Source organism: Ambystoma mexicanum, chromosome 2q (genome assembly GCF_040938575.1).
Source record: "Ambystoma mexicanum isolate Mex_15411 chromosome 2q, UKY_AmexF1_1, whole genome shotgun sequence".
Taxonomy (NCBI): Eukaryota; Metazoa; Chordata; class Amphibia; order Caudata; family Ambystomatidae; genus Ambystoma; species Ambystoma mexicanum.
Genome location: NC_090924.1, coordinates 704161529 through 704188464, shown reverse-complemented (window position 1 = coordinate 704188464; position 26936 = coordinate 704161529). Strand labels below are relative to the sequence as shown.

General features: G+C 45.6%; 1 protein-coding gene across 7 annotated transcripts in view; it reads left to right on the top strand.

Moving 5' to 3' along the window:
* KMT2C (lysine methyltransferase 2C) overlaps positions 1-26936 on the top strand; it is a 2745351-nt gene that overhangs the window by 178650 nt on the left and 2539765 nt on the right. For all 7 annotated transcript variants that reach the window (XM_069647923.1, XM_069647922.1, XM_069647921.1 and 4 more), the window contains exon 5: positions 20438-20586. In XM_069647923.1, coding sequence (XP_069504024.1) covers positions 20438-20586 — 149 coding nt within the window. The remainder of the gene's footprint in view (positions 1-20437; positions 20587-26936) is intronic.

Here is a 26936-nt window from a genome sequence, read left to right as displayed (position 1 = left end):
TCGCGCCCACGCTCTACAACCTCTTCACGAGGCCACTGTTCAGCATCCTTGACTCCCTGGGCATCTCGTATACCAACTATGCGGATGACACCCAGGTCCTCATCCCACTCACAGGCGACTACCTGGCGGATACTAAAACTCTTACCACCATCTACTCCACTATCCAATCATGGATGGCAGACAACTGGCTATGCCTCAATAGTGAAAAAACCGAACTCCTCCTCATAGGAGCACCTTCCACGCTGGGGAACCTCGGTATACAGTACTCTTCCTTCACTATTGACAACATTCCCATCAAGGTCTCCAATCATGTGAAGACACTCGGAGTCTACCTAGACTCCGACTTGTCAATGGATAGACAGGTCAATGCCATTGCCTCCTCCTCAGCCTATTACTCGAAAGTCCTCAACGCTGCCAGACCTCTCCTGTCACGCCAGAATTGCCTCACCATTGCCAGGGCAATAATTGGATCTAGGCTGGACTACTGTAATGCCCTACTCGTTGGGACCTCCAATAAGAACCTGGCCAAACTTCAGCTAGTTCAAAATAATGCACTTAGGGCTGCCACAGGCACCGCGAGAAAAGACCACATCTCAGAAGTCAGAAGACAGGCACACTGGCTTCCGGTGAAAGAGAGGATTGTTTTCAAAACACTTGCCCTCACCCACAAATGCCTCCATGAACTTGCTCCACCCTACCTGACCCAAAGAATCACCAAGCACTCTGCCACCAGACCATTAAGAACGTGCTATTCCAACACGATTGTCACGCCCAAATCACGCAAGGTGCGCGCCGGTGGTGCCAGCTTTCCCACGCGGGCCGCCACCCACTGGAACGCACTGCCACCTCACATCAGAATGATTGAATCCCACCAAGCCTTCCGCAAAGCTGTTAAAACCAAGCTCTTTGTATGAAAAGTACCTGACTGCATTCTGTCACTGTATTATGATTATCATTCTTCACTTGTAACTATGCCTGTAATTATGTATCCATAAGACCTCTCGTCTCATGCATATCTGCTGAATTAAGAATCCAACACTTACTTGTAACAGCGCCTCGATGCCCATGGGCTGCAAGTGCGCTATACAAATGTGAATAAATAAATAAATAAATAAATAAAATACTTTACTTGGGAGCAGCCCCACTTGTAAAATATTGGGTGTGGCTGCTTCTCTGGGTTGCCTTGCACGTGCTGACTCAGGGAGTGGCAGGCAAGCCAGGTCTGGTGGGTGTGTCCCACAAGCTCAGCTCCAATCCTAGAGGCCGGCGATTCACGTTATTCTGCACTCGCATGCAGCATAACGCTCACTGCCGCCTGGGTGCAGACTTACCTCTTGGAATCCAGCTTCCTGCCTTCGCACTTACCTTTGGGGACCTGCTCTCATCTGCACGCATCTTCCACTGAACCCGGCATCATTATTCCATCTTCATACCTTCTGGAACGCAGAATCTTGACCTTGACACTGCAGCACGACGCGCTCATCTATGAAGACAACTCCTGCAAGGAACACGAAAGACCAGGTTAGACATTTAAAAAAACATTCAGTTTAAGGTCGTGCTACCATCGGACCTTGCGCTTATCCTTAAACCCCCACTTACCTGTTGTCAGATCGTCGCGGATTCATTCCTCTTCGATCCGGCTTCGTCTCGGGCTCCAAAGCAGAAGAAAGACATTATTTAATGAGCGGATGACAGTTTTGAAAAAAACAAGATTGGAACGAACAATACAAACACTTGAAGAAACAGGCAAGAAGAGACTAGAGAAAGAACAAAGACACTGAACAACCCGAAGTGGCATAGTCTCAGCTGGACTGGACTACTACGTGCAAGGGGCCATTGAAGGAACTTGGTCCTGTAGTACAAGCGCCCCTGCCAGAAGAAGCAGGACAGAGAGCTCATCAATAATTACCAGGTGAGCTTCTATGGGTCGGGGCATGCTCACATAAACCACGATTTGGGAAGAAGGGTTCGAGAGGGGAAGCGGTCACAGCTTGGCAAATTCATCTCCTCTCATATTTCCTTAGGAGCAGTGCTGCCACTTACCGCAGCACACAGAATACTCACAGGGGGAGAAGCCGGACATGGGTGATCACATTCCAGGGAGGGCTGCAACTGTGCCCCAACGACCCTGCAGAGACCAGGTGAGCGTAACACATACAGACAAAATAGAGGTGCCAGCGCACACCCCTGCTTTAATCCCCTAAAGGTATTTATTTTTTCCGATTCCCTTTCTTAGACCGATCCTAACCGATGTATCGGTATATAGGGCTTCCATGGCTACAATGAAGTCCTCCGGACAGCCCCAGTTCTGCAGTTTGGCCCATCATTTCCCTCTGACACCATCAAAGGCCTGTTCAAGGTCCATAAAGGCCAGATATAATGGTTTCCCTGAGTCCAATGCCCTTTCCTTTAGTAAATTCAATATGAAGAGATTAAATGACGTACCCACCCACTTCACAAATCCCGTTTGACGGGTGTCTAAAATAACACTCATTCCCACCCATGCCATGAGATCCCTTAAAAGGACTGTAGCAACAATCTTCCCTATAGAATCTAACAGGGCGATCAGGCGATAATTCCTCGGGTCCACCCTGTCCCCCTTTTTTAAAAATGGGAACTATATTGGCCTCTTTCCAGGATGCTGGTATCGCCCTATTTTCCATGATCTGCGAGAACTTGGCGGCAAGCAATTTGGCCCACAGAGCTCTGTTTTTTCAATTCTTTATTTGAGAAGCCGTCAGGCCCTGCCGCTGGGGATGAGCTCAAATTGCCTATGTCTGCATCATGGTCGTGAAATACAAAATTCCATCTCTTAGAATGACATTTGGGATCTACCTTCTCCCTCCAATTTGGATCCGCGAAAATGGAAGAATGCTTAACCCAATCATCTTTAGAGACCATTTTCAACATATTAGCTTCTCGAAATAGGCCCCTGTTAATTAGCTCCCAGGTATCCTTCAACTTTTTTGCACAGACTGCTCTTAACACTTGTTCGGTGTCATTTTGTGATCTGATGGCCCTCCTGCTCTTACACCAGTTTTTAAATCTTAGGTGGTCCTTCCTTATCCTCTCACTTTTAGCAGGGTGGGCATCTCTTCCAATTACTCTAATCTCCCTTCTCATCAATCTTCTCTTATTCACTAATTCCACATCATATGCATGTTGTTGGATCCAATCAATACCACCCTTAACAGTATTTTTCCTTTTAAAACCTGTTAGGATCCCCAAGTATTCGATTTCGTTTGGGTTTCCCTGGATGTGGGTCAATTATTTTTTTTATTTTTTTTTATTTGTAAAGCGCCTAGCAGCCCGGGGGCATCGAGGCGCTGTTTCAAGAAAGTGTCTTAGTTACAACATGTACATGGAAATGCACGGGTTTACAGGTAGCAAGTGCCTAGCATGAGATCCTGGGTAGGAGTTATACAAATAGTCTTGTTTTGATTGCTTTTCTGAAGGCAGTGTGGGATTCAATACTTCTGATTGTGGGAGGGAGCAGGTTCCAGTTGGTGGTTGCTATCATCGGGAAGCTTGAGCCGCCTGCCCGGGCTTTGAGGCTTTTGGGAATGGCAAGACGGTTGGTGTAGCTGGCTCTGGTGAGTCTGTTTGAGGGGGGGCGCTGAGAATCTGAGGTATTGTGGTGCGGTATCATGGAGACATTTCTGAGTAAGTGCCAGAGACTTAAAGAGGATGCAGTCCTTAATGGGAAGTCAATGGACAGATTTCCTTGTGGCTGAGATATGCTCTCTTCTGGAGATGCCTGTGGCTGCTCTGAGGGAATTGCTTTGTACTGTTTGAGTTTCCCGATGGTCTTTGCTGACGTGCCTAGTAGGCGCGCGTTGCAGTAGTCGAAGCGAGATCCATGCGTTCACCTGTCTGCTCGTGGTGAGATTCGAATCCAAATAAACTCCCAAGTGTTTTGACTGACTGAGATATAGGGATGAGTGTTGTCGATGAGAAAGGAGTCATATTGTGAACCCATCTTTCTGATTGTGTTCGGAGAGCTGATGATTAGGAGTTCAGTCTTTTCGTTGTTCAGACAGAGCCAGTTTTCAGCCATCCAGGACTGGATGGTGGCGTAGATGGAGTCGAGGGTTGTCTGGTCCGCATCGTAGTCTCCCATGAGGGGAATGAGGACCTGCGTGTCATCAGCATAATTGGTTTGTGATGCCCATGGAGTCTAGATAGTTGAATGGTGACCTTGTGAACAGGTTGTACAGGGTGGGTGAAATGTAGGACCCTTGTCGAACTTCCCATTTGATTAGGTGGGGTTGGGCACAGGCCTGGTCAGAGAAGACCTTCATTGCTCTACCGCTAAGGAAGGAGATCTTCCATGTTGTGGCGTTGGGTGAGAAGTTGCTACTTTGTTAACTTCTTTATCATTTGATCTTACTCTGTATACCCCCCCCCCCAAAAAAAATCCAGGGCCGCCACCTACATTCTTTTGACTGGACGGATGGTCTTCCATCCACCAATATGGATTGCCAGGAGATCATGGTCACTCAATCTTTGGGGGATAATCGAGAAGTGGCCTATTGCTGCTTTATGATGTTTAGAAACAAAGCAGTAGTCGAAGCATGATCTCCCGTTTCCCGATCTCCAAGTGGGATTTCCTGGGATATCTCCCTTTGTTTGACCATTAAGAAGGTGCATCTCATCAAGAGATTACCCATCCATTCCAATTCTCGTTCATTCCACATACATTCTTTCAGGAGAGTTCTCGCCTTATCAAACAACTTCATATTAAAATCTCTACAGATTACAATCTTAATCTCCGACAATTCGTGCATAGCTTTGTCAACCATTTCAATCACAGTTGGTCCTTGGCCATATTTAAGCGCCAATATATGTTGATTAACAGAAGACAACTCTCCTTTGAGTCCCCTTTGCGGTGTAGAAAAAGCCCCTGCACATATGGGTTAGGACATTTAGCATCGATAAGGTTCCATCCAGAGTCAATCTTGATTAAAGCCAACAATCCAGAGTGCGGTTGGCCCTTCAAGCCCTTTAAAGCGGGATTTAAAAGAGCTGATATCCATCAAAATCTGTTTTCATAGTCAACCATGTTTCCTGGAAGAGCTACATTTCTAAGAGATCTAGATCTGGCACTCGTTCATTAAACAGGGGGCCTAAACCCTCTAGTGTTCCAACACCCAATCCTCGCCACATCATCATTTTGTTCTGTATAAGTCAAATTTGAGGACGATTATGTATTTAAAGCCCCCGCCAGCCATGCCCACTCCTTCACCTCCTGCAATTTCTCTGGGAACTTTGTCGATTGCTTCCCATTCCCTTTTTCTTGTTGGTTAGCTATTGTAAAGTTTCTCTTGTAAAGTAGCTTTATCATAAAATGGTATCTTTCCAATCGGTTTTGGACCTTGTTTTTTTTCTTCTTTCCCCATTTCATGGGGTTTGTTTACTTCTCTGGGAACCGTCGCTTCCCTCCAGCTCTCAAGAATCTTTCCTTCATAATATCTCACTTCATATCCCAGCCTCAGAAATGTTCCTTTACTAGCTAGGATAAGATCTTTCTTGCAGTCTGAGTATAGGTGTAATAGAATCCAGTCGATTAGCTTCTCAGTCACAAATTCCACAATCCAACTATCTCTTGAAGCCATTTTATGCGAGGGAATAATGCAATTCAACAATCTTAACACATTTCGCCTGTTAAGGATTGGCACTGGTTTCCCCACTACCACCCTTTCAATGTAGAGCTTCACCATAGTCTTGTCCCCGATCTTTGAGCTTTCAGATTATTTTTCGTTATTTCCCCTCTTACCTCAAATCTCCACTTTTACTTTTATTTTCTTCTAGATCCTTCATCCCCTGATGTTTAATAACGTTATTAGTTTTCCCTTAAACTCTCCTTTCTTTTTTCTTCCAGGGTATGGAACCCACTATCAGGATTTAAAGATGTTACATCTAGGGACTTTCTGCCCTCCAACAGGTTTCGATGTTTTGGGTTTAATTGAATCGATGTCCCGCAACCATTTGGGCCTTGCTAATTTCCTACTATTGGAGGATTTCTGCTTTTATTATCTTTTGGTGCGAGGTGACCATCCTTTTCCTTGTCACTGTAGGGGACCTTATTTCCACCCCTCACAATCTCAAGCTTTTTCACCCCACCCTGTTTCCTGGATAATAGGCCCGGGGATCTTGTAGTCGGTCCCAATTGGATTTCAATAGTTTCCCAGTCAAGAGAGACTCCCTGCCTTCCATAGTTCATCTTCCTTAATCATCTATTTCCTCGATGAGATCACTCAGATCCATAATGGGAATCTCATCTTTGTCACCTTCAATTTCTTTAGATGGGGTTTCTTCCAATACTTGAATATGCTCCAAGTCTCTCAGATTCAATGCTTACCTGGATTTTTTTTGCCTCTGGGAGAATATTCAGGGAGGGTGGACAGCGAAGATGTCGCAAGAAAGCTCTAGACCCATTCATTTTCTTTTTTGCAGCTATCTGCATATTCTTGGTCTTTTCTCCAGTTGTTATCTTTCTTTTACCTGTGATTGCATCCCTTTTTTCATTTGCCACATTTTTGGAGGGTTTAAAGACTGAGAAAACATTTTTCTCTGAAACACATTCCTCTAGGCGCGGGTCGGGGGGGTCCAATATTTCCACCACTTCCCCAGCCCTTTATTTGGTCGCCGTCTAATTTAGCTTGTGTAATTGCTTTACAGGAGCATTTGACAATGTATTCTCGGGCCTTTGTGCCTATTTATAATGCTCATCAATTTACATTCAAGAAGAGCTTCCATCAAGTTTTTATCCATCTCATTCTGTGTCATAGCAAATAAACTATTTTGCCAAGATGAAGATGCTTCAGCTTCTCTATCCAGTCTCATCCCCACTCTTGAGGCAAAGGTTTCCATAATGATCAACCTTCAGCTTACCTCTGATAAAAGTACATTTTGATCTTGCATACAAGTATTTATAGCTTCATAGAGCTTTTTAAATGGGAGAAGGGAGGTAGCCAAAGATGCCATCACCAATTGTTGTAATTTGGCACTATTCTCCACACCTTGAGCCGCCATCATTCGCTGTGACCCACTTCTGTCTCGAGCAGGTATAAGATGAAGCCCTTTCAGAATAGGATGAGGTGGAATCGGAATCATTGAAAACCTCCCCCTCGTCTTTGACCCATTCTTTGCCGGGAATGACCCTGCCACTCTTGCCTAAGGGGGGAATTTGATGGTTGGATCCTATCTACAGAATCCACAGAGGGCTGCCCATTCTGTGTCCTTCCCGGCTTCATTTCTTGCTGTAATCATAGGCAGGCCGGGATTAGGTGACTGCTTGCCCTCCACCAAAGGAGGCTTTGTCACTGGGGTTTCCCTAGGTTTAAGAGCATAATTCGTCTGCTTCTCTGAAAGGGGCCCCTAGGGGTCTCTCGTGCTATGGAAACAAGGCAATAACCATACACGAAAAGATGCACCAGACACGAGGTTCAAATTCCCAATGCTAGGGTTTATTGCAAGCAAAAGATAGTATCAATTGGCCAATTCTGATCTCGCGCCCCGCAACGTGAGTTTCCTAGACCTCGAGGGACGCAAGAGAGCGAATTACGTACATCAGTTACATATATACAAAATGCATATCATACAATTAGCAAAGTCATGTTCAACACCCCTCTTTATTAAGTTCCTTTGAACTCGGGATGACGATGGACATATCCGACGATTATGACATTTTCGATGGCTATTATAGTAACAATGTGCAATTAGAAAGTGCAGAGGCATCTTTTAGTTGTTGAACAGAACACTGTGGTTCTGTTCTTGGAAGCAAGCTGCACACGGGGGAAGAGCCACATTCCAAGCTTTGCTATCTATGAGGTACTATTCGTGTCCTGGGAGCCGACACGTTCTAAAGGGTTTTGCGAGGGGGGGCCGTAAGAAAAGCATAATTCAAGCCTTTAGCTGTATTATTCTAACATATTCTACCATCGTACGAGACTGGCTGGCAGCTGTGAAGTGATTAAATGCCCTGCAGCTCTCTCCCAAGGCTACAGAGAGGGAGCGTGGGCATTCCTCTCTGGGCTACTCATGAGGAGTTTCAACAAACTCTTCAGTCCCGCGACCTTGTCCTTTCATATTCAGACAACATTGTTAACAGTTGAGCAGAGTAAGCAAAATCCGCGAGAATTGCAAGCTGCAAAGCAGTTTTTAGACAGAAAGCAATGAGCAATGGTTAACAAGCAAAATGGCGATTCTTGCTACATTTAAAATGGCCGCTCGTTGGTCAAGCATAGCAGTTTATATTTCTATAATTCGGTCCATAAGACGGTTGGCCCACGGCCATCAAGTTACGTATATCATTCAAATGAAGGGTATTCATTTTTCCAGATTGACATCTCTACTGTTGCATCCGCCTGTAATAGCGACAGATCAAAATACACAAGCAGTCAGCCGCATGAGAGAAGCTTTGTCGGTTTTCCTTTCGCAATTTTTGATAGATCAGCCAATTCCTTTGCTAGATGGGCAGCTAGATGAGGTGGCAATCTCAAGGCGAAGCAATGGTGAAGATAGATATGTAATCTTCAATGACCACTTTATCTGGAAGGTAACCTCCAGTGTCTGGGAAGGTAGGAAGAGAGGGTGGAGCCCGAAACTTCACTGTCCTTTGTCTGTAGGTATGCCTGGCTGAAACCACTTCTAACTGGGCAGCTGTCTGTCCTGGAGGACAGCCACTCCACAGGTGATTGACAGATCTTAGTGTGTGAATGACTGACTGGGATCCAACATAAAAGGCGGAGTTATTTACTACAGAGTCGACCACTGGAACAAGGAATCCAAAGCAGAGACACCAGCAGAACCTTCCAGCACTGCAAAAGCACCGGTGAAGCCTTACAGCTGTGCAGACCCCGTTTTCACATAGACAGGGAAGATCCGCCAAGGACGACTTCCTCTCTTAGACTGGTGGGACCAACTAGCCTCAAGACCTTTATTTTGGCCCATCAATGAGTTGCTGTGGCTTTCCTGGGCTGCAGAATCCCAATACTCGGGGTGCCTGGACCATCACCGAGTGCATAGCCTTCTGAAAGATTTAATCCGTCTGGAACTTTGCAAGCATCTGTGTTGAGCTCCAGAGACAGGAATTGTTCACCAAAAGTCCCCTCACCAGAGTTTAGGACAGAGTTATTGAGGAGAATCCGTCCGGAGATATTAGTTTCTTCTTGGCGCTAAGAAAAAGATGCCAACACCACAAAGAGCCGCCAAAGTGAGCTGAATCCATTGCTGCCGCCCCCTTTTTCCGAGTGCTGCCACACAAGCCTGCCAGAGGTCCCCCCTTTACTTGTGACGAACAAGGAGCTGGAATCGGGTCTGCAACGCTGCACCTAGAAGGAAGCCAGCAACCATTTCTTCTGCAACTTCAAGGTACTGTGAGGATTGGTTTGTAATTAACCTGTGCCATTTTCCTGTGCTTCTTGGCTGTTTTCTTCAACTGAGGGTTAACCTCAACTCCTTTGTGCAGGCCTTGCAGCTTCTGCACTATTGGGCAGGCTCCCCTTGAGCTCCTGTTTCCTCAAGAACCACTGACTTCCTCTGAGGATCTTCATCAGAACTGGAACTTCCATTTGCCTTTGGCTCTACTGGTTTCCCAAAGGGCCATCTTCTTGATCCTACTGGCTTTGGCAGTGCTTGGTCCTCCATAGGTTATAATTGTGAACACTTTTATTCCTAGGAAGCAGACTGGCTATAGCCCTCTGGGAGAATATACTTGTTAACAGTTGCTAAAGTGTGTTCTGTAATTAATATATTTTAATATAACTTTAAAGAAGTAAGTGTTTACTTGGATACCTGTGTGAACTGATTTCATTGTATTGCTTTACAGCTTGCATAACTCCCTCCTAAGATAAGCCTGGCTGCTCAGCCACTCTACCGATTTTGTGTAGTAGAGGCCTATATTAAGAGTTGGGTCCCTAATATCAAGAGCAGTCCCACATCAGTTGGAATTTAGAACAACTCGCCTAACAGTTGCTCAATTGTACAGATTGCTTATCTTTCTGTGCCTCTTGCATACATTTTCCTGTTGGACCTATAAATTGCATAAGCCTCAGATCCCATTAGCCAAAGCGCACCCAATCTTAAACCGCTCCATTCTGTATCTCACTGCATGAGCACATACACTGCACACACTCTGGCTATATCGATCTCGGTTACCTTATAACCAACCTTTTAAAAAGATTGAGCTATTAGTAATACACAAGTATTTACTGTACTTCCCTCTTTTTTTTCTATTGGTATGGTTTTCTTTTTTCTCCTGCTCCCTCTCAAACCATCCACTAATTGTCTGTCGGACAAAGGTCTGGAACCGCAGGCATGGGCACATTATGAACAAATTCACACTGATGATACGTCACGCTGCGAGACTACTACGATGGTAACCAGTGCAGTGTATATATTCCATTACTTAAACAATATTGGATTGTATTTATTGTGTTTATATAGCGCTTAAATCCAAAGGGCTTTACATTTTAACAGAATACATATAACATAACAGTAGAAGCAATTTACAATCATGAATCAAACCAACAAAACATTAAGAGCAATTAAACTGGGAGGGAAGGGTGAGGAAGGGAAGGAGGAGGGAAACAGAAGGGGTATAAGGGCAAGAATATTAACCGACCATGCAGGCTTTCCTGGAAGGACACAGCTTGCTGAGCATTCTGAGCACATCGTCCTTATCTAGAAGGGCGTGCTTGAAAAGTAACCATCACATTGACTGTCCCTCCCCTGGAAGACTAGTTATGACCACCAGCGATGTAAAGATACCTGGAGCTAAAAACTTTGGCAAGGGCCAGTCTCTGATAGACAAGGGCCGGACCTTTGGCGGGTTCCGGGGCCTCCAAGACTGCTGGGCCAGGCAGCCTGACTGGTCCCCCAGCCAGCACAGGTGGAAGCACCAGAAGGCCTCTCATAAAGGTTTCTTTCAGTCCCCTTCCTGGGCGCCAGCCTCAGAACCAAAGAAGCAAAGACTGGACGTTTCAGATCCACAACACAGGGTGATCTCTGTAATCTCACAGGGCTTCCAACCCCCACCTACCCCACCCTCCCCCTCGGTTACCCAAATCGGGACACCATCACTCCTAGCAGAGATTCGCTCCTTTATTACGAGCAAGGTGGTAGAGCAGGCCTGAATTCCCCAACAGGAGTTGGGCTTTTATTCCTGCATCTTTGCCATTTGTTTATTTATATAGTGCTTATACACAGCTTGAACGGCTTGCTTATCAAAACCAGGCTGGTCTACGAGTGGCCCTAGAGCCTTCCTTCTTAAACGTGTACATGCTTCTACAGAAATTCAAAATGAGCACTCCCGCTCTAATAGCAGAGACGCTGTGCAGGGGAGACGATGTGCTCCTTGGATCTAAAGGGCGCATATTTGCACAACCCCATAGCGCATCGACCTTTCCTCAGGTTTTGTGTCATGGGTCTGCATTTCCAATACAAGTTAGTACCATTTGGTCCGAACTGCACGCCCAGTGTCTTCACAAGGCTCATGAATTCGATCGCGTTTCTGCTCCGAGGGCCATCATGTACACCCATAATTCGACGCTCGACGACTGATTAGTCTGAGCAGGGTCACCGAGCAAGTCTGATATTCAGCCGCCAGGATGATGACCATGCAATGGAGCTGGGGTTCGCACTCAACTTCCAGAAGTCACACCTCCAACTGACGCACCCTGGTATTCTTGGGTCTTCAGTGGGACACGCAGAGGCAAATGGTGTTTCCCACGAGGGAAAAGGTGGCAACTATCAAGGCCGCTGTGGGGTCAGTTCCTTATCAGGGCAGTAACCACGGCATGGCGGTACCAGCACCTATTGGGTGTGAGGACAGTTGTCTTCTGGTGGTCCCCTACACCAGACTACGGATGAGGAAGCTGCAGTTACATTTTTCGGCCTCCTGGGATCAGGAATCGGGGGATCAGGTGACAGTGATCACCATACCTGTGCACGAAGATCTTGAGTGGTGAAGAGCTGGGGGCAGGCAGACCCTTCCGACTGCCTCCAGCAGACCACACCATTACGACAGACTCCTCCCTCCACGTGTGGGGGGTGCCCACCCTGAGCGGACATGCTGTGCATGGCCTATGGTCAAGAGAGGACCAGCAGAACCATAACAATTGGTTGAAAATTATGGCTGTCTGGCTCAAGACATTCCTTCCCATCATCGAAGGCAGAGTGGTGTGCATTCAGACGGACAACTCTACCTGCGTCTATTACCTTAAGCAGGGGGGGGCACCAGATCGCCGCCTGTGTGCAAGCTGGCAATAGCCATTTGGGAATGGGTCATTTCACAGGACATCTGAATTTCAGCAGTACTCCTTCTGGGAGAGTCAAATCTAGAGGCCGACAGCCTTAGCCGGATGGCCTCGGACAACTGCGAGTGGCAGTTGAACAAGAAGGTACTCGTGAAAATGTTCAGCAGGTGGAATCACCCCAGGATAGACAGGTTTGTGATGGAGATCAACTAGATGTGCCTGGGGATTCCCTTCCTGGGGTTGCTGGGGCCAGGACTCCATGGGGGATGCGCTGCAGATTCCATGGAATGGAATGTGGGCCTATGTGTCCTCCCCCATCCCACCCCATGCCCAAACGCATTTTCTCCACAAAGTCCTTGGCAAGATCGGGGAAGCCTGCCTGCTGCATCTCATTCTGATAGCTCCACAGTGGCCAGCTAGGCCGAGATTCTCAGATCTGCTGCAATTGTCTGAACAACCTCCAGTTCTCCTCCCTCTCGGACCAGACCCTCTCCTGGTACAGCAGGGGGAGCTGTGATCTGCCCATCCCCAGAGAAATTAGCCCTAGCAGCTTGGACCCTGAGCAGGTAACGCTTCAACATCTCCAGTTGTCTTGGGACAATCTGGACATCCTCCAAGAAGACTGGTGTCGGGCTACACGGAGACAGTATAAAAGTAAATGGACCAGATTCTATTTCTGGGCCAAAGAAAACGGGGCAGACCCACTGACATGCACGCTAGCAGGTGCTATCATTCTCTGCTTATTTAGCTAGATCAGGGGTCCAGGTGGACACGTGTTTGACCTACCTGACAGCCGTAGGGGCATACAGGAACTTGCAGTTTTCCTTTACTTGATCCAACCCAGTCGTCAAAAGGCATCTAGTGGGATGAACAAGACTGTACCCACAGGTTAAGCGACCACACCCAGTCTGGCACCTTAACCTGGTACTTGGCGCTCTGGTGCACAAAACTTTTGAGCCCATGGCTACAGTAGACCTCAAATTAGTCACTCTAAAGACACCGCTCCTGCTGGGCCTCGCCTCGGCTCTGAGTCTGCGAGATCCAGGCTCTGGTGGCCACAGAGCTCTACAGTGTATTTCACCAGAACTAGTTGGTGCCTTGCACTCATCCTAGGTGCCTCCCAAAAGTTGTCCCCTCATTCCATCTCAACGAGGAGATTGTGCTCCCCCACCTTCTTCCCTAACCCGGCAGAAGAGACAGCGAAGGTGCTCCACTGTGTCTACGTCAAATGAGCTCTTAAGTTCTACCTGGCCAGGACTAGGGACTTCTGTAGATAAGATGCTTTAGTTCCCTTCGGAGGATCAAAACCAGGCGAGCAAGCGTCTAAGGCATCTATGGCCAGATGGATGGTTGCAAGGGACATGCACGCTCATGCAATCTGGGCCAAGGCAGCAGGGTTGCTTTTCAACGCCATGTTCCACGGTAGGTAATTTGCAGGGCAGCCACATGGGCCACCCCATTGGCCTTCTGCAAGCATTGTTTGGATACCAGCGCTCTGGCTGACTCGACCTTCGGCAGGCGGTTCTGTGTAACCTGTTTTCATAGTGTCTGCAATCACTCTCCTCCCCAGAGCTTTCTAGTCCGTGATAATCGCCCATGGAGGAAAGAGGACGGGACATGGTACTTACGTGTTACTCTCCGGGGTGACTAAACATACTCGTAGTCCTTAGTCCCCTTTCCTCCATACGTCCCACCTCCCTCCCCCACAAAAAGAGCAGGGTTGTTAAACCATCTAATGCAGCCAACGCGTCAAAGGGGACTGAGGTGTGGCGCTGCTGGGCAGGGTTAAGGGAGATAATGCACCCAAGGCTGTGCCCCACGCACGCATAACTTTTTAAAGGGAAAGTGCTTGTTTTCTGGTGAAAAAGGTTTTGTCCCGTCCCTAGCAAGGGATGCCCATGCAGGATGGAGGAACGGGGACTAAGGACTAGGAGTACATTGGTCACTCAGGTGAGTAACATTTAATTTATTCTATAGCAGATTGGTTCCCTTCTAGCCTTCTGTAAGCGGTCCAATCCTCGCTGCTATTTCTGAATCTTGTGTGGTGATATCATACCTGGAGTGCCTTATCTGCAGAAAGTGGGGAGGGGGTTGCATTAAGTTTAGGAGCCCTGGGAGAATCCAAGATGGTAAGTCCTTTCTGTGACTGATGTTTCCCCTCCTGTAACTCTGCCTACATCAGATTGCTACAAAAGAAAATCACACCAGAGTGGTAATATTCTGTCCTTTGTCGCACTAAATATCGTTGAGCCACCTTCGAGCAGTTTCCCGTCCTGGAAAGTGGCAACCCTTTCCATGGGGAAGACTTTTTCCTCGGTCAGAACACAAATCTTCTGTTTTGGGTGAAGCTCAGGCCCAAACATTGAATACACAATCTGCTGATTGGGGGGGGGACTGCCAGTTCACCGGAAACCAAGCTGACAAAATGACAGCAAACGTTTTGGCCAATGTAATTAACAGTCCCCAGAGACCACCATTCCAAAACCAGAAATGGCTTATATTTTGATTTTCCTCTGCCAGCAGGTTCTTTGGGCACACAATTTAAATTAAGTATGGCCCATGGGGTTAAAGGCAGCTCCTGGATGTTGTAGCTTTGGGCTTCATCAGTCTGTTGGCATGAATGCGCATGAAACTTGCATATTGCCAAACTACAATGCAGCTGCTGAGGTGTCAGTTGGCAGATCCAGCAGTTAGTTGTTTGCACTATGTTTTTCTACATGGAGCCTTAAGAAGGGAGTTGCGGGAGGGCTCTGGTGATTAGCAGACCTGCCTTTCATAGACCTATCTACTGCATCATGTTATCTGCAGTCAACCTTTTAAGTTACAGGATGCTAGTCAACCATAAAAAGTCACTTGCTGCGTCATTTCTACACATACACCAACCACTCTGTTATTCGCCAAGAGTCCGTTATCACTAGCTAATCGTTGGTGGTGAGTGCAGATTTTGCATTCTGATTTAATTATAGAGCTGGGGCTGAGGACACCTATAGGCCAATCTCTGGAAAGGAGCACGTGTGCTGTGATTTTGGAATGGAGCCCTTATAATGGGGGGACATGATTAGCAGCCCTCGCTTTCAGCAATAAAATTACTTGCATCCTTTCATGTGAATAAAAATCAAAGATTTGTCTAAACTGCCCTTCCAGATGGCAATCCGTCAGAGGCTTACTGGGAGTAAGTAGTAGTTCACGGATGGCAGGGGTTGGGGTGGCAGCAGAGCAGCAATCTGTGGCAGCGAGGAGAGGGAAAAAAATCAAGTCAAGCTGTCCTGTTTTCTGCCCATCTGAAGAGCACAAGAGGAATCGGGCAGACACATTTAGGCCCATTCTATGTTAACTGATGACCAGAGTGGGGAGGAATGTGTTGCTGCTCCTACCAAGTAATGCCCTTTGACATGAGGTGTGAATCCCAGCTGTAGTGAAAGAGAAGAAAGCAAAACTCACTGTTCAAAATGCGCAAGGGGACCATGTGGAGACGCACAATTGCAATGTGTGCGAAGATAGTGAGGTCTAGTGCGAGAAAGGGGAGACCCAAGGAGTAAATATAGAGTGGAACTAGTAGAGAAAGGGCCAAAGACCTTGGATGAAAAGGCCAAAGGAAACTTTTGAAGCAATCTAAAGCTGATAGCAAAAGAACACTGAAGCCCTTTATGCCAGTAAAATCCCCCAGCAGATTCTGGCTGCCTTTTTCATTGCAAGTGGGAACGTCTGTGCCACCAGTGTGGTTTCATCGCCTCTCCTATTCAGAGTGGGTGAGATTTCACCCCGATGCAGTGCACTCTTCAACATCTGGAACCCCCTCTTAAAGCGGGATCTGTTACATCTTAATAAGAAACGTGACCCTACTGACCTGCATTTGGCCCTTCCACCAATACATGCTGCCCCTCTGTGATACGTTCTGGCTCGTGGCGTTCCCAGATGTACACCACATGCCCACTTTGACAGAGTAGTGTTTTCATTGCTGCTGTAAATGCCATGGTGTATTCCTGTTGGGATTTTCACCTATGACTAGGATGGTTGGGATGAATCCAAGGTCCCAGAGCAAACCAGAAGAAATTGCAAAACATGCTCAACACTGGGCTGCTTAGTTCAGCGAAGGAATCGTATGCTGAGAAACCCATGCATACTGGGACATTGAATCTAAATGACCACAGTGAACCAAAGAAACCTTGTCAAGCAAATGGCTTGGCGAGAACCAAGGAGCAAAGCTGCAGACTAAGAACATGAAGCATCCTGGCGGGATGCCGAACTGAAATAATTATTGGGTGAAAAAAACTGTTGCATGGAAACCTACTCGTATTAAACCTTCAGGCTGAAAGGGACCTGACGCGCCTTCATCGGCTGCAACGCAATGTTCTCCAGTCTCGATTCAGATTCAACAAGGAGGGGGAAGCAACAGCGCAGGAGTACCCAGAGACCCTATGTGGCTTTCCCAGGCGTCTGTGCAGCACTTCCTAGGCTCGTACGCAGAGCTGCTGCAATGACATGGCCAGTCTGGACCACCAAGGACTAATGATGGAAGTGATTCACCAGACTACACCTACTTTCACAGTGCCTGCACCACAGGCCCTTAACACGATCATGGACAGTTTGCAGCTTGGGCTGCCGTCATTGCAACACTGCAGTCCTGAATGAACAAGGGGGAGAGACTTCACCTGCTCTTAATTCTCCTGCTTGCAACACCTCGTGGGGTAGAGAAGCCTAGTCCAGATTGGCCATGATCAGCACACCAATAAGGGAATTGGGAGGATGACAAAAGGAAACGGAAAGCAGTACGTTGTGGGGTGTTGGGTGAGGTTAGAGGAGGAGGAGAAGGAGGTAGCGGACCAACAGACCAGCAGGAGGAAGGACCGTGCATTGGAGGATCAAGCCACTTTTGGAAAAGGCAAGGTGTTGGTTGGTGAGAGCAAGTAGTACTGATAAGTGAGTGGGCATGCATGAGTAAAGTGAGATTTTTAGAGTGAGTGGGAAGTGGTTGTGAGTGAAAGCAGTTTGAATGTGGAGAGGGTGGAGTGGTGGTATTGTGGAGGAGGGAGTAGTTATCCTCAAAGGGTTTATGAGACTGATGGGAGTGAAAGAGATCAGAGGGACAAAGGAAGAAGCATGGGGGTAGAATGTGTGAAGGTGCAAGGAATTGGGAGCAGGAGAGTAGTGAGAGGGCTACATGGGTGTGAAAGGCACACCCTGTAATCCTTTTAGTCAACTAAAACATTGATTATGTAGGTTCAGTCTGGGAAGTCCCCGAGGGAGTTAACCCATAAGGCATTGACCCAAAGGTTGGCTCTTATACCGAATGCTTGCTCTTGTAGCGAAGGCTGAACCTAGATAGTAGGGAGAAACTAGCATTATACACATACCTGGGGAGATGGGATGCCTGGGTTAAGGAGGTAGTGGTGCTTTTAGACTAGATAAGAGACTGACCTAGCGGCCTGAAAATCTTTTCATTAAAAACACTTGAACCAACTCTGGGAGTTGGAAGGGGTTTCTTTGAGCCATCTGTTAAAATTCTTACACAGCTTTCTTTAATTTACCTAAAGTTGGTCACATCAGTGACATGGTCCACAAATTTGACTAGTTGCTCCTTTCCCTTTTTATCATCTAAATCTGGAATACAATGTGCATAGTATATTAACTTACTCTACAGATATTTTCAGGGATGCAGCCTATATATTGAGCACTTTTTGTAAGTAAAGGTGAAGGCTGTAATGTGACCCTTTGCTCTGAAGATGGCCAACCAATCACAGCAGTTTCCTTATTGGGGCATGGACAAGTAGCACAAATACGAATGCACATTCAGTGCTTTATTTCGACATACAGTGCCACAAAAGCACACATTAACATTCATGCAGTTTGTAAAAGAATTAAAACCACATTCAAAATCACATTCAAATGCAAGAAAAAATACTAAATCTTGATAAAGAATAAAACCTCTAGATTGCAACAAATCGTAATGAAAACATGAGTACCGATCTGACACCTGGAATCATCCTGTTAACATCTGGAAACTGCCGACAGCGAAATTTCCCAATCAAGAGAATAAGGTCTATAATAATAGACTAACCCCCGCTTATCCTTTTCTGCCTTGTTCTCCATGCCCAGGTAAGATATTTACGTGTGGAGCGTACTGCTAAAACATCACAAGAATTGGTACATAATTAACAAGGCCTCTGCGGTTGTGCCTAACTAAAGGCTTCAAGTAACGTTTACTGACTGGCAAAGTGACCAGACATATAGGAAGAAAATGAACCATGGACTCTCTAAAATAAACGCAGAATGTTACAGAAATACTTCCTTCAATTGGTTCAGTGTCTAAAGTATGTCTGAAAAACATGTTGCGAAAACCCCTGCAGCTGTAATGTTTATGGAAGACCCATAGATGCAAAATCCCTGGTAGTGTAAAGGGTGGCTGTTACCTGGATTCCTTGGGGATGTTGAGGGTAACAATGACCACCCCCAGGAAGTGTAGACTGGTGAACATGGCCACATGGGAAATTGTCGTAAACACCCTGTCTGGCCTGCAGTACTATGTACATGCCATTCTAACGGACCACTGGGTGGAAAGGACAAGGCAGACGGAGGTCCTATTTGTTTGTTCTGAACACCTACTTGTGGTGTTCCGCAGAGGTCTAACCTCTCTCCCTGGCTTTTCAACCAATACCTGGCACCCCTTAACCACTGCATTGCAGCTCTCTGCTCCAACATTCAGTGCTATGCAGATGACACTCTGCTCATTTTCAAGCGCCCCTCAGCCACCTCCTCTTCCTCTCATCTTGTCTGCAATCCAGGAGTGGTTTGCCCCCACTGACATGATGTATATGACATGGCATTTATAACACGCCTATACAAGTGTTTTAAGGCGCAAGAACTCTGCCTTGACGCCAATATGCCAGAGATCCTCATTGGCACTCCTGTACCTTCCTTTCCTGGCACTCTGGCCAGCCTCCCTTGACCCTTTCCCTGCTCCCACCTGTGAGGTTAAGAACCTCAGGGTCATCTTCAACTCCACGCTTTCCTTTTCTCCGCACATCTGACATCTCTAAGTCAAACTTCCAACTGCACCTTCTCAGTTATTCTTCCTTTCCTCTTTCCCCCAGAAGCTCACTGTCTCTAGGGCATTGCTTCTCTCTAGGCTGGACTACCGCAACAGCCTCTTTCAAAATCTGCCTGCAACTACATCCACCCTCTGCAACTCATCCAGAACAAGACTGCAAGACTTGTCCTCGGTCTCAAGCCCAGGGATCGGATCTCTCATGTACTGAAACCTCTTCATTGGCTCCCAGTGGCTGCAATGATTAGGTTCAAGACTCTTGGCATTGTCCACGAGGTCTTCTGGGGCCTGGGTCCGCAATACCTTCAACTCTCCCTTCGGAAATACCTTCCTAGTTGTGCTCTTCGCTCCTCCAACTGTTGCTTCTCCAAGCAACGAGTTGGTGGTAGATCTTTCTTCGGCTGGAGCCTCCCTCTGGAACAGCCTCCCTGCCTATCTGAAACTTGAGGAGAACCATCTTTGGTTCCGGAAGCTCCTCCGGACCTTCCTGTTTGCTTCTGCCTTCTCTCTTCCTCTCCCCTGCGGATCTATCTGTTTCTGCATTGGACATCTGGCTACCCTGTGATTTCGGGCACAGATCCCTTCCCCACCTGCTGCTTACCCGCACTGCCTCCTGGCAACCCTTGCCCTTGGGTCTGTATCTGCAACCCTACAGTCCCCTCACTTATTAGACACCCATTGTCTGCGCTTTAGTCATGCGCTTACCACCCGCTGGTCGCGCTACCTGTTATGAGCTTGTGTTGAGCACTTTCCACTCCTGCCCTTCCCCCCCTCCCCTGCACTTGCGCGTTCTCAATGTCACTGGGCCTAGTAAGATTGTTGTTTTTGTCCTCTTGTACCCTCCCTCGCCCTGAAACACTTGTGTATGGGCGCAATGTAAATAAAATATATCATAAGGGCAGATGGTTTGGTGGTGGACGTTTTTATCGAAATAAGAGCAAACCATACAATATTAATTGGCTTGTATTGGTTTATCCAGTACCTGAATCCTTATGTGCAGTGAATTGCATAGATCTGTTCTTAGGCCATCATTCTACTATTTTTGCTTTGTGTGCTAGAAATCATTGAAATTCATAACTGGTCAGTAAGTGGGCAAAAAGAGTAATGTGCAATTATGTTCTCTCCACGACAGACCAAAATCTTCTCAACAAAGCACAGTGTCTTGTACAAGTATAAGCTCTCAAACTTCACCAGAGGAGACTACCAGCAAATTTTGGGATGAGCTTTCACAAGTTGGCCTGCCAGATGATGTTGATGTCCAAGCCTTATTCGAGCCTACAGGTAAGCCAGTGCGCAATTATCCATAATTGTGTGCTTTATTTGACCACTTAAAATGCGAAATATTGTAAAATTGTTTACTTTAGAGATCCTTTCCTATTTTGTTATACCACCTACTTGTCCAAACATAAATTCATATGCCTTCAACATGCTTCGAAATAAGAGCAATGGATGGTATTTTGCTGTAGTAGATATCATTTTGGTATGGGTTTAGTTCCACGCACTTCAGGCAAAACTAAGAAATTTTACAAATTGCAAATTTGGTTTTTTTCTGGAAATCAAACCCCATGAGGTTTACTGGTGAATGACACTGTGATGCCCTCCAATTATTTAGGTTTGCAAGCTCAGATGGTGGAATGGTCCACTATGGGGTGAAGCATTTTGCTGCCTATGTTTAGCTGTCAGTCCTGCCAGTGTGCAGAGGCTGCCCGAACACTAAAGTGAGAGGCAGGCCAGGGATAAAAAACTGCGAAATAACTGTTAAATGTCTTGATAAACAAACTACTATGGAAAGCAATGCGGCCAGAGTCAAAACTCAGTGGTAGTGGTGCCTCTGCCTGAACGATGACAGAACAGAGCTAATTATCCTTGGCACTGCATCTCACATTACCAAACTTAGCCCTGACTACTCTTCTTTCATCATCGACGGGAACATTATTAAAGTCGCCAAAGAAAACCGTAGGTTTTTACTTATGTTATGTTACTTTGCATTTATATAGCACCTTATGTATCATTGGTATGATCTCAAGGCGCAATCATTGGTATGATCTCAAGGCGCATAGACTCAACCTTATCATTTACCAAACAGGTAAACACCCTGGCCTCATCTACAGCATACACATGCAAATTAATAAGAGCTGGAAAACAATTTGTATCGGCTAACAGCTGCCTGATCCTATATAGAGCCCTTATTTTATCAAAACTTGATTGTAATGCCTTGTACATCAGGGCTTAAAATACACTGTTTGTTCACTTATTATGCGCACCAGACCCGTAAGTAACATGGCGCAGCACTAGGAAGATGCAAGGCTTACATGGTTACAAGTTACAAGATACAAATATACAATGTATACAATAAAGACTTACATATTTTACATAGTTATAGTATATACAAAATATGCAATACAGGCTTATATGATTGATACTCCAAAATAATGCACCCAGAGCGGCCCTAAGCATTCCAAGAAAAGAACACACATCTGAAATAAGAAGGAAACACACATATGGCTATCTACACAGGAAAAAATCTGCCTAAAAACTGCCTCCCTCATCTACAAATGCGTAAATAATAAAGTTCCTCGCTGCCTAACAGAAATATTCTCCAGAAACACCTCAATCACAAACACTCGAGAATAGCCAATTCCAACTGTCAAGTGCCACGCTTCAAACTATCCACTATTGGAAGTTATAGCTTCCCAGTCAGGTCGGCACAACTATAGAATTCCCTACCACACACACTAAGATCAGACCAAACGTTCACCAAATTCAGGCAGAATCTGATCAAATGGCTCATAGAGAAGGATAAGTAACTCCCTACATGCCTCACCATGTTATCTTCCACATGTACAAATACATTTTTTGTATGCATGCATCTATGTATCCTATATTCCACGCTAGACAACAGTCACGATATCTACCTAGTATGTATGCTATCTATGATTTGATGTCATTTGTATGTCCACTTTACCTGATCCTCAACTACTGTAACTATGAGGTAAATTTGTTGGAACTATGTTCCCCAACCTTTGTAACTAAGCTGTACGCCTTCTTATCGTCTGCGCCCTGATACCCTCGGGTCTGGCGCACACAATAAACAAAACCTGTATGCCAGCTGCAAGGGCATCCTTACTGTGAAAAGGTGAAGCTGGCAGCGAAGTAAACTACTGTGGACTCACTCTTGTGAACAAGGATTCCTGCAAACATTTGTCCAAACCATACCAGAAGTAGTCTCTGGTGAGTGCAGTATCAAAAGCACCTGCCATGTGGAGCAGTGCAGAGACTGCACAGAGTTGAGTAACAAGATGGCTGCTAAATGTTCGGGAAACAAAGGACCTCTGGATAGACTGAGAAAAGCAGGCAATCTGGAAGAACAGTGCAATGGGAAGACCCCAGACACATCGAACAGCATAAGACCTAGGGGCTGAGGGGTGTGAGACAAAGGAAATGAAGGGCTTATACATGGTTCGGGATTACAGTAAAGCCGGCAGTAGGAGGAGTAGGCAAATATGGAGTAGTAGAATGAAGGAAAAGCAGATTTTCTGGAGCTAGTATCACTAAGTGGGAGGGCGAAGCATAACACTTAGGAGAGCCTAGTACTGGCACTGAAATTCAAGCGATTTTGGAGGTACTGGGCATGCTGACCCAATTGCTGAGCGGGTGGAAAGGTCCTAGGAGCTGGACCCCCTCCAAATCATGAAGGGAATGGAACTACTGGTTAGCCATGGCTCTTAATTGTGGCAATGGCACTGTATCCCTTAGTTAAATAGGCCACAAGGAACCCCTTATCAGGAAAAAGTGGACCAGGGACGATCATGCTCGGTGGATTAAAAAATGGCGAGCTGGGTGCAGTATTTAAGTGATGACTTGTGGGAAAGAAGCAGCAGGATATTTTATATCCCTGTGGGAAAGAATCGGCTTGATATTCTATATCCCTGTGAATGACATGAGCAACGAAGTGGCTAGGTGCTATAAAGCCCTGTGACCTGAAGGCGCTTGGAGACAATGGGCGCCAAGAGATGACTGGAGCCGCCCGGTAGAGGGCTGTTGGAGACTGTGGAGCCCCCCCCAGTAGTTGGCAGCTGCTGGAGACAGTGGACCGCCCACCACCCGCCCCGGCAGAGAGTGGTTTGAGATGTGCCCCCACAATCCTGGAACTGTTATCCCCCCAGGGGAAGATCCCTCAAAGCTTAGTTTGGCTTACCCTGGTAACTTTTACCAGTGGGAAACACTTGGTTTCTAGTCTGTTAGAAATAATCCAAAGTTCCCATTGGCTTTTTCCTAAACCTTTCCTTTGAGAACATCCTGAAAAGCACTCTGGGGAGACTGCAGCCGAAGGAGTATATCACTTTAGTCCACAAAGGAAGTGTAGGCTTAGCTTAATTAAGGACCCTGACACCTTATTATTGGGCACATCCTGACACTGTTTGCTTACATCATTCCTGAAGGTTAGTTTTTAGATAATCCTTGGACCATGGCTGAACATATTTTACAATCTACTAGCCCGGCATATTCCCTATACCCTGGAAACCTCCTCATGCGCACAACACGCCTTTTCTTACTCACCAAAAGTTAGTTTAGCTGTGGCTAGTGCTAATTTTGAGGCCTGCTTTATTTCATCTGCCTTCTATTTGTGTTTTGTAGGCCCACCACAGGAGGTGGGGGAAGTAATCTGTCTCTTGGGAAAATAAACTTGAAAGAAGGGATTCCTCAACAATGGGGGTTTCCAAGCCCAGATGGCAGCCAGAGGGAACGTTCTGTTCAGTTTGCATTAGGGTTTCAATTTGAGCCTTAGGATTTTTCATTGTTTGTGCTCTTTTATGCAGACAGTATAGCTATTGGCAGAAAGGAGTGATTCTTATTTTCCAGGCATGCAGTCACTCTACGAGCTACTTTTTGCAAGAAATTGAGCTGGTACTCGAGTAGGCCAAAGTATGTTGCGACTGTTATTACCAAATCTGTGATCACTGCGCTGCCCATAATGTCGACTATTAAATTGTTGACTCCGATTATGGCGTGACGCAGTGGTAATATAGATCACTGTGCCCTGCATCCCCATACCCGCTTTCCCCAACACCATCCACTTTTTTCTTTTCCGAACCTGGGGCGTCAGTTCCTCCCACTTGCATGGGTTGTTACTGACGCCACAGGGTCCTTTTTTTTAAAACTTATTTCCCGCTTACCATTACAGTAAGCGGGGGACACCCACGCAACCCCGGACTCTGGTTACTGCGGCCAAGAGGAGCGGGGGACACCCCTGCAACCCATGCTCTGTTTGGGCTCACTAATGGGAGTCAGGATTTTGTGTGCACCTAAAGGCGCAGTAACTGCAGGGGCGCAGCACTGGAGTAGACTTCTTTGTATGAATTCTTATTACCTTTGTACAATGACTAGGTTGCCAAGCACCAATTGATGACTGTAAGGAATTTAGGGGAGAATTATTTAAATCATGTGGCAGGCTTCAGTACATTTCATCGGACTACCATTTTGAGGGGGGAGGGGGTAGGGTAGACTTGCATTATAAGAGCAGAATGTGGAGTAAGGTGGGATCCAGCAATTGTGTCTTACATAAATGGGTAAAAGGGACAGTCTTTAAGTGATAGGAACCATATGCTGGTGAGAGAACCTCTTTGCTAAAATATCATTATAGTCTTTTGTAAGTGAGACAGAAGTGGAATTCTTTTGACCACGAGAGGGAAGAAGTTGAGGACAAGTGATATGGCAAAGTAATCTAAAATGGCCTGAAAAGCAGAACTGTGGGAAAAGGGGTTTGGTCGACAGTAGGGCAAGATTAGGAGCGACCCTTTAACTTGAAACTGAACATTTTATTCATGAAGAATTTGCGATTAGTAGAAAACACCTCAGTATCTTGCGGGACTGACTCAACAGTCTTGAGTAGAGAACATTTTGCACAGTGACAACCAGCATCCCGGGCATGTTCAAAAGTGTCAATTTAGCTAGAGCGCATTATTCCTTCGTGGCATATTTCTGTTTGCTTCTGCTCATGGAATTTTGAAAATGGGCATGAATAAGGTTTTTATTTTCTCCAGTTCGTTCTGCAGCTCTTAAAGCTCAGAGGTCAGCCAGTTGCTGTTCAATGAGTAGCCCTATCCTGCTCTAAAATAAGTTATAACAGTATGTCTGAGGTTTCCAATAGAATGTTTAGAAGCATAGTGGATGCCTCCTTGAGTCTAGTCCTGTCGCGTTGTGCATCTTTTTTGGGGGAAGTCTGCAAACAATCAGTGGGGAAAACATTGTTGTGCTTTTTTGTAGAGAGGATTATGCTGGTTGGGGACCCTGTAGGTTTAGCCAAGAAGCCATCAAAATATCAGAAATGTTGCTATATAAAAAAACACATTACATTAAGTAAAGCCGACAGGAGGTTTACTGAGAAGTGTTTGAGGAAAATATCTGCCTAGCTGAAAAGGATATAGTTAAGAGCTATATAATGCATTTATTTTAAAAAAAATACTACTCTTAAGTATTTTAATATTTGGGATGGAACGCTAATAATGTTCTACCATGCCTAACCTTCTGGATTGCGTCTTCCAACATTCTAAAATTGAAGATTTTTGGTGCCCATAAATCTTCCCCTTTCGCCTTTTCTCTGCAACAGGTAAATTTGATTTTTCCAGGTGCACACAACCTTAGCAGAGTCAGTGTCTGTTTCCTTCAAGATTAGTCTGCATGTACCTTGAGGAGCACACATCTGAGAAAAGTAGAACCATAGCAAATTATGAAGACCAGAAATTATGCATATAGATGTGTCTGATATGCAGACTGTACTTCATCTGAGGACGCATTGTTACTTTTGTCCTAAAAGAAAAAGCAGAAGCAAAACGTTGATAAGTGGAATACTGCAATAACATGAGAAACTACTTTTGCTTATACTTCATTTTCTATTTGTCAAAATATGCATTAGGAGTAAAAGGCAGTTTGAAATAAAACGCTGATTCTGTGGTGGAAAACATTTTTTAATCTGTTAGTGAACATGACAATCTGCTGTAAATCAGTAACCAAAATAAGAAATAATGCGACAAACGGAGGAATAAACCAAATTCTCCACCACAGTTGCAATTGTGGATTGATCGTGCAATAGGATTACTTTGACATTTCAAATTACATTTAAACTCATGGATATCTGCCACAGTACCCCACTCCCTAACTCCTGCTCTATTCCCCTCACCTGTCTGGATGCTGACATCACAAAAGTCAGCATAAGATTAGTGAAGTTTTGGGTCATTTGAGGGAATGGACTTGATATAGACAGACCGCTCTGAGAACTTCTTGATCCACAGACTAAAAGAATGAAAAAAGTGTTGCTAAACAAAAAAGTTTTAGTTTTTGTGACTTATCTAAATAAGATTCAATGATGGAAAGTAACAGAATTGTCTCGCAGCAGACAAAATTGTTAACTGTAGTTATGGCGATTGAAAGCATGTAAACTACAGCGTATCCTTTTTACTGCTTTTTTTTAAACTCAAGAACCACAGCCTTTGCAGTGTAATGGGAATTGGACAGACATGTGTTAAAATAATGCACTTTACAATAGTCTAGTTATGAGAAATAATGTTAACAAAGACTTCATGGATGAATACATCTGACTTCATTAATTTTGTATTTTAGAATCTACTGTA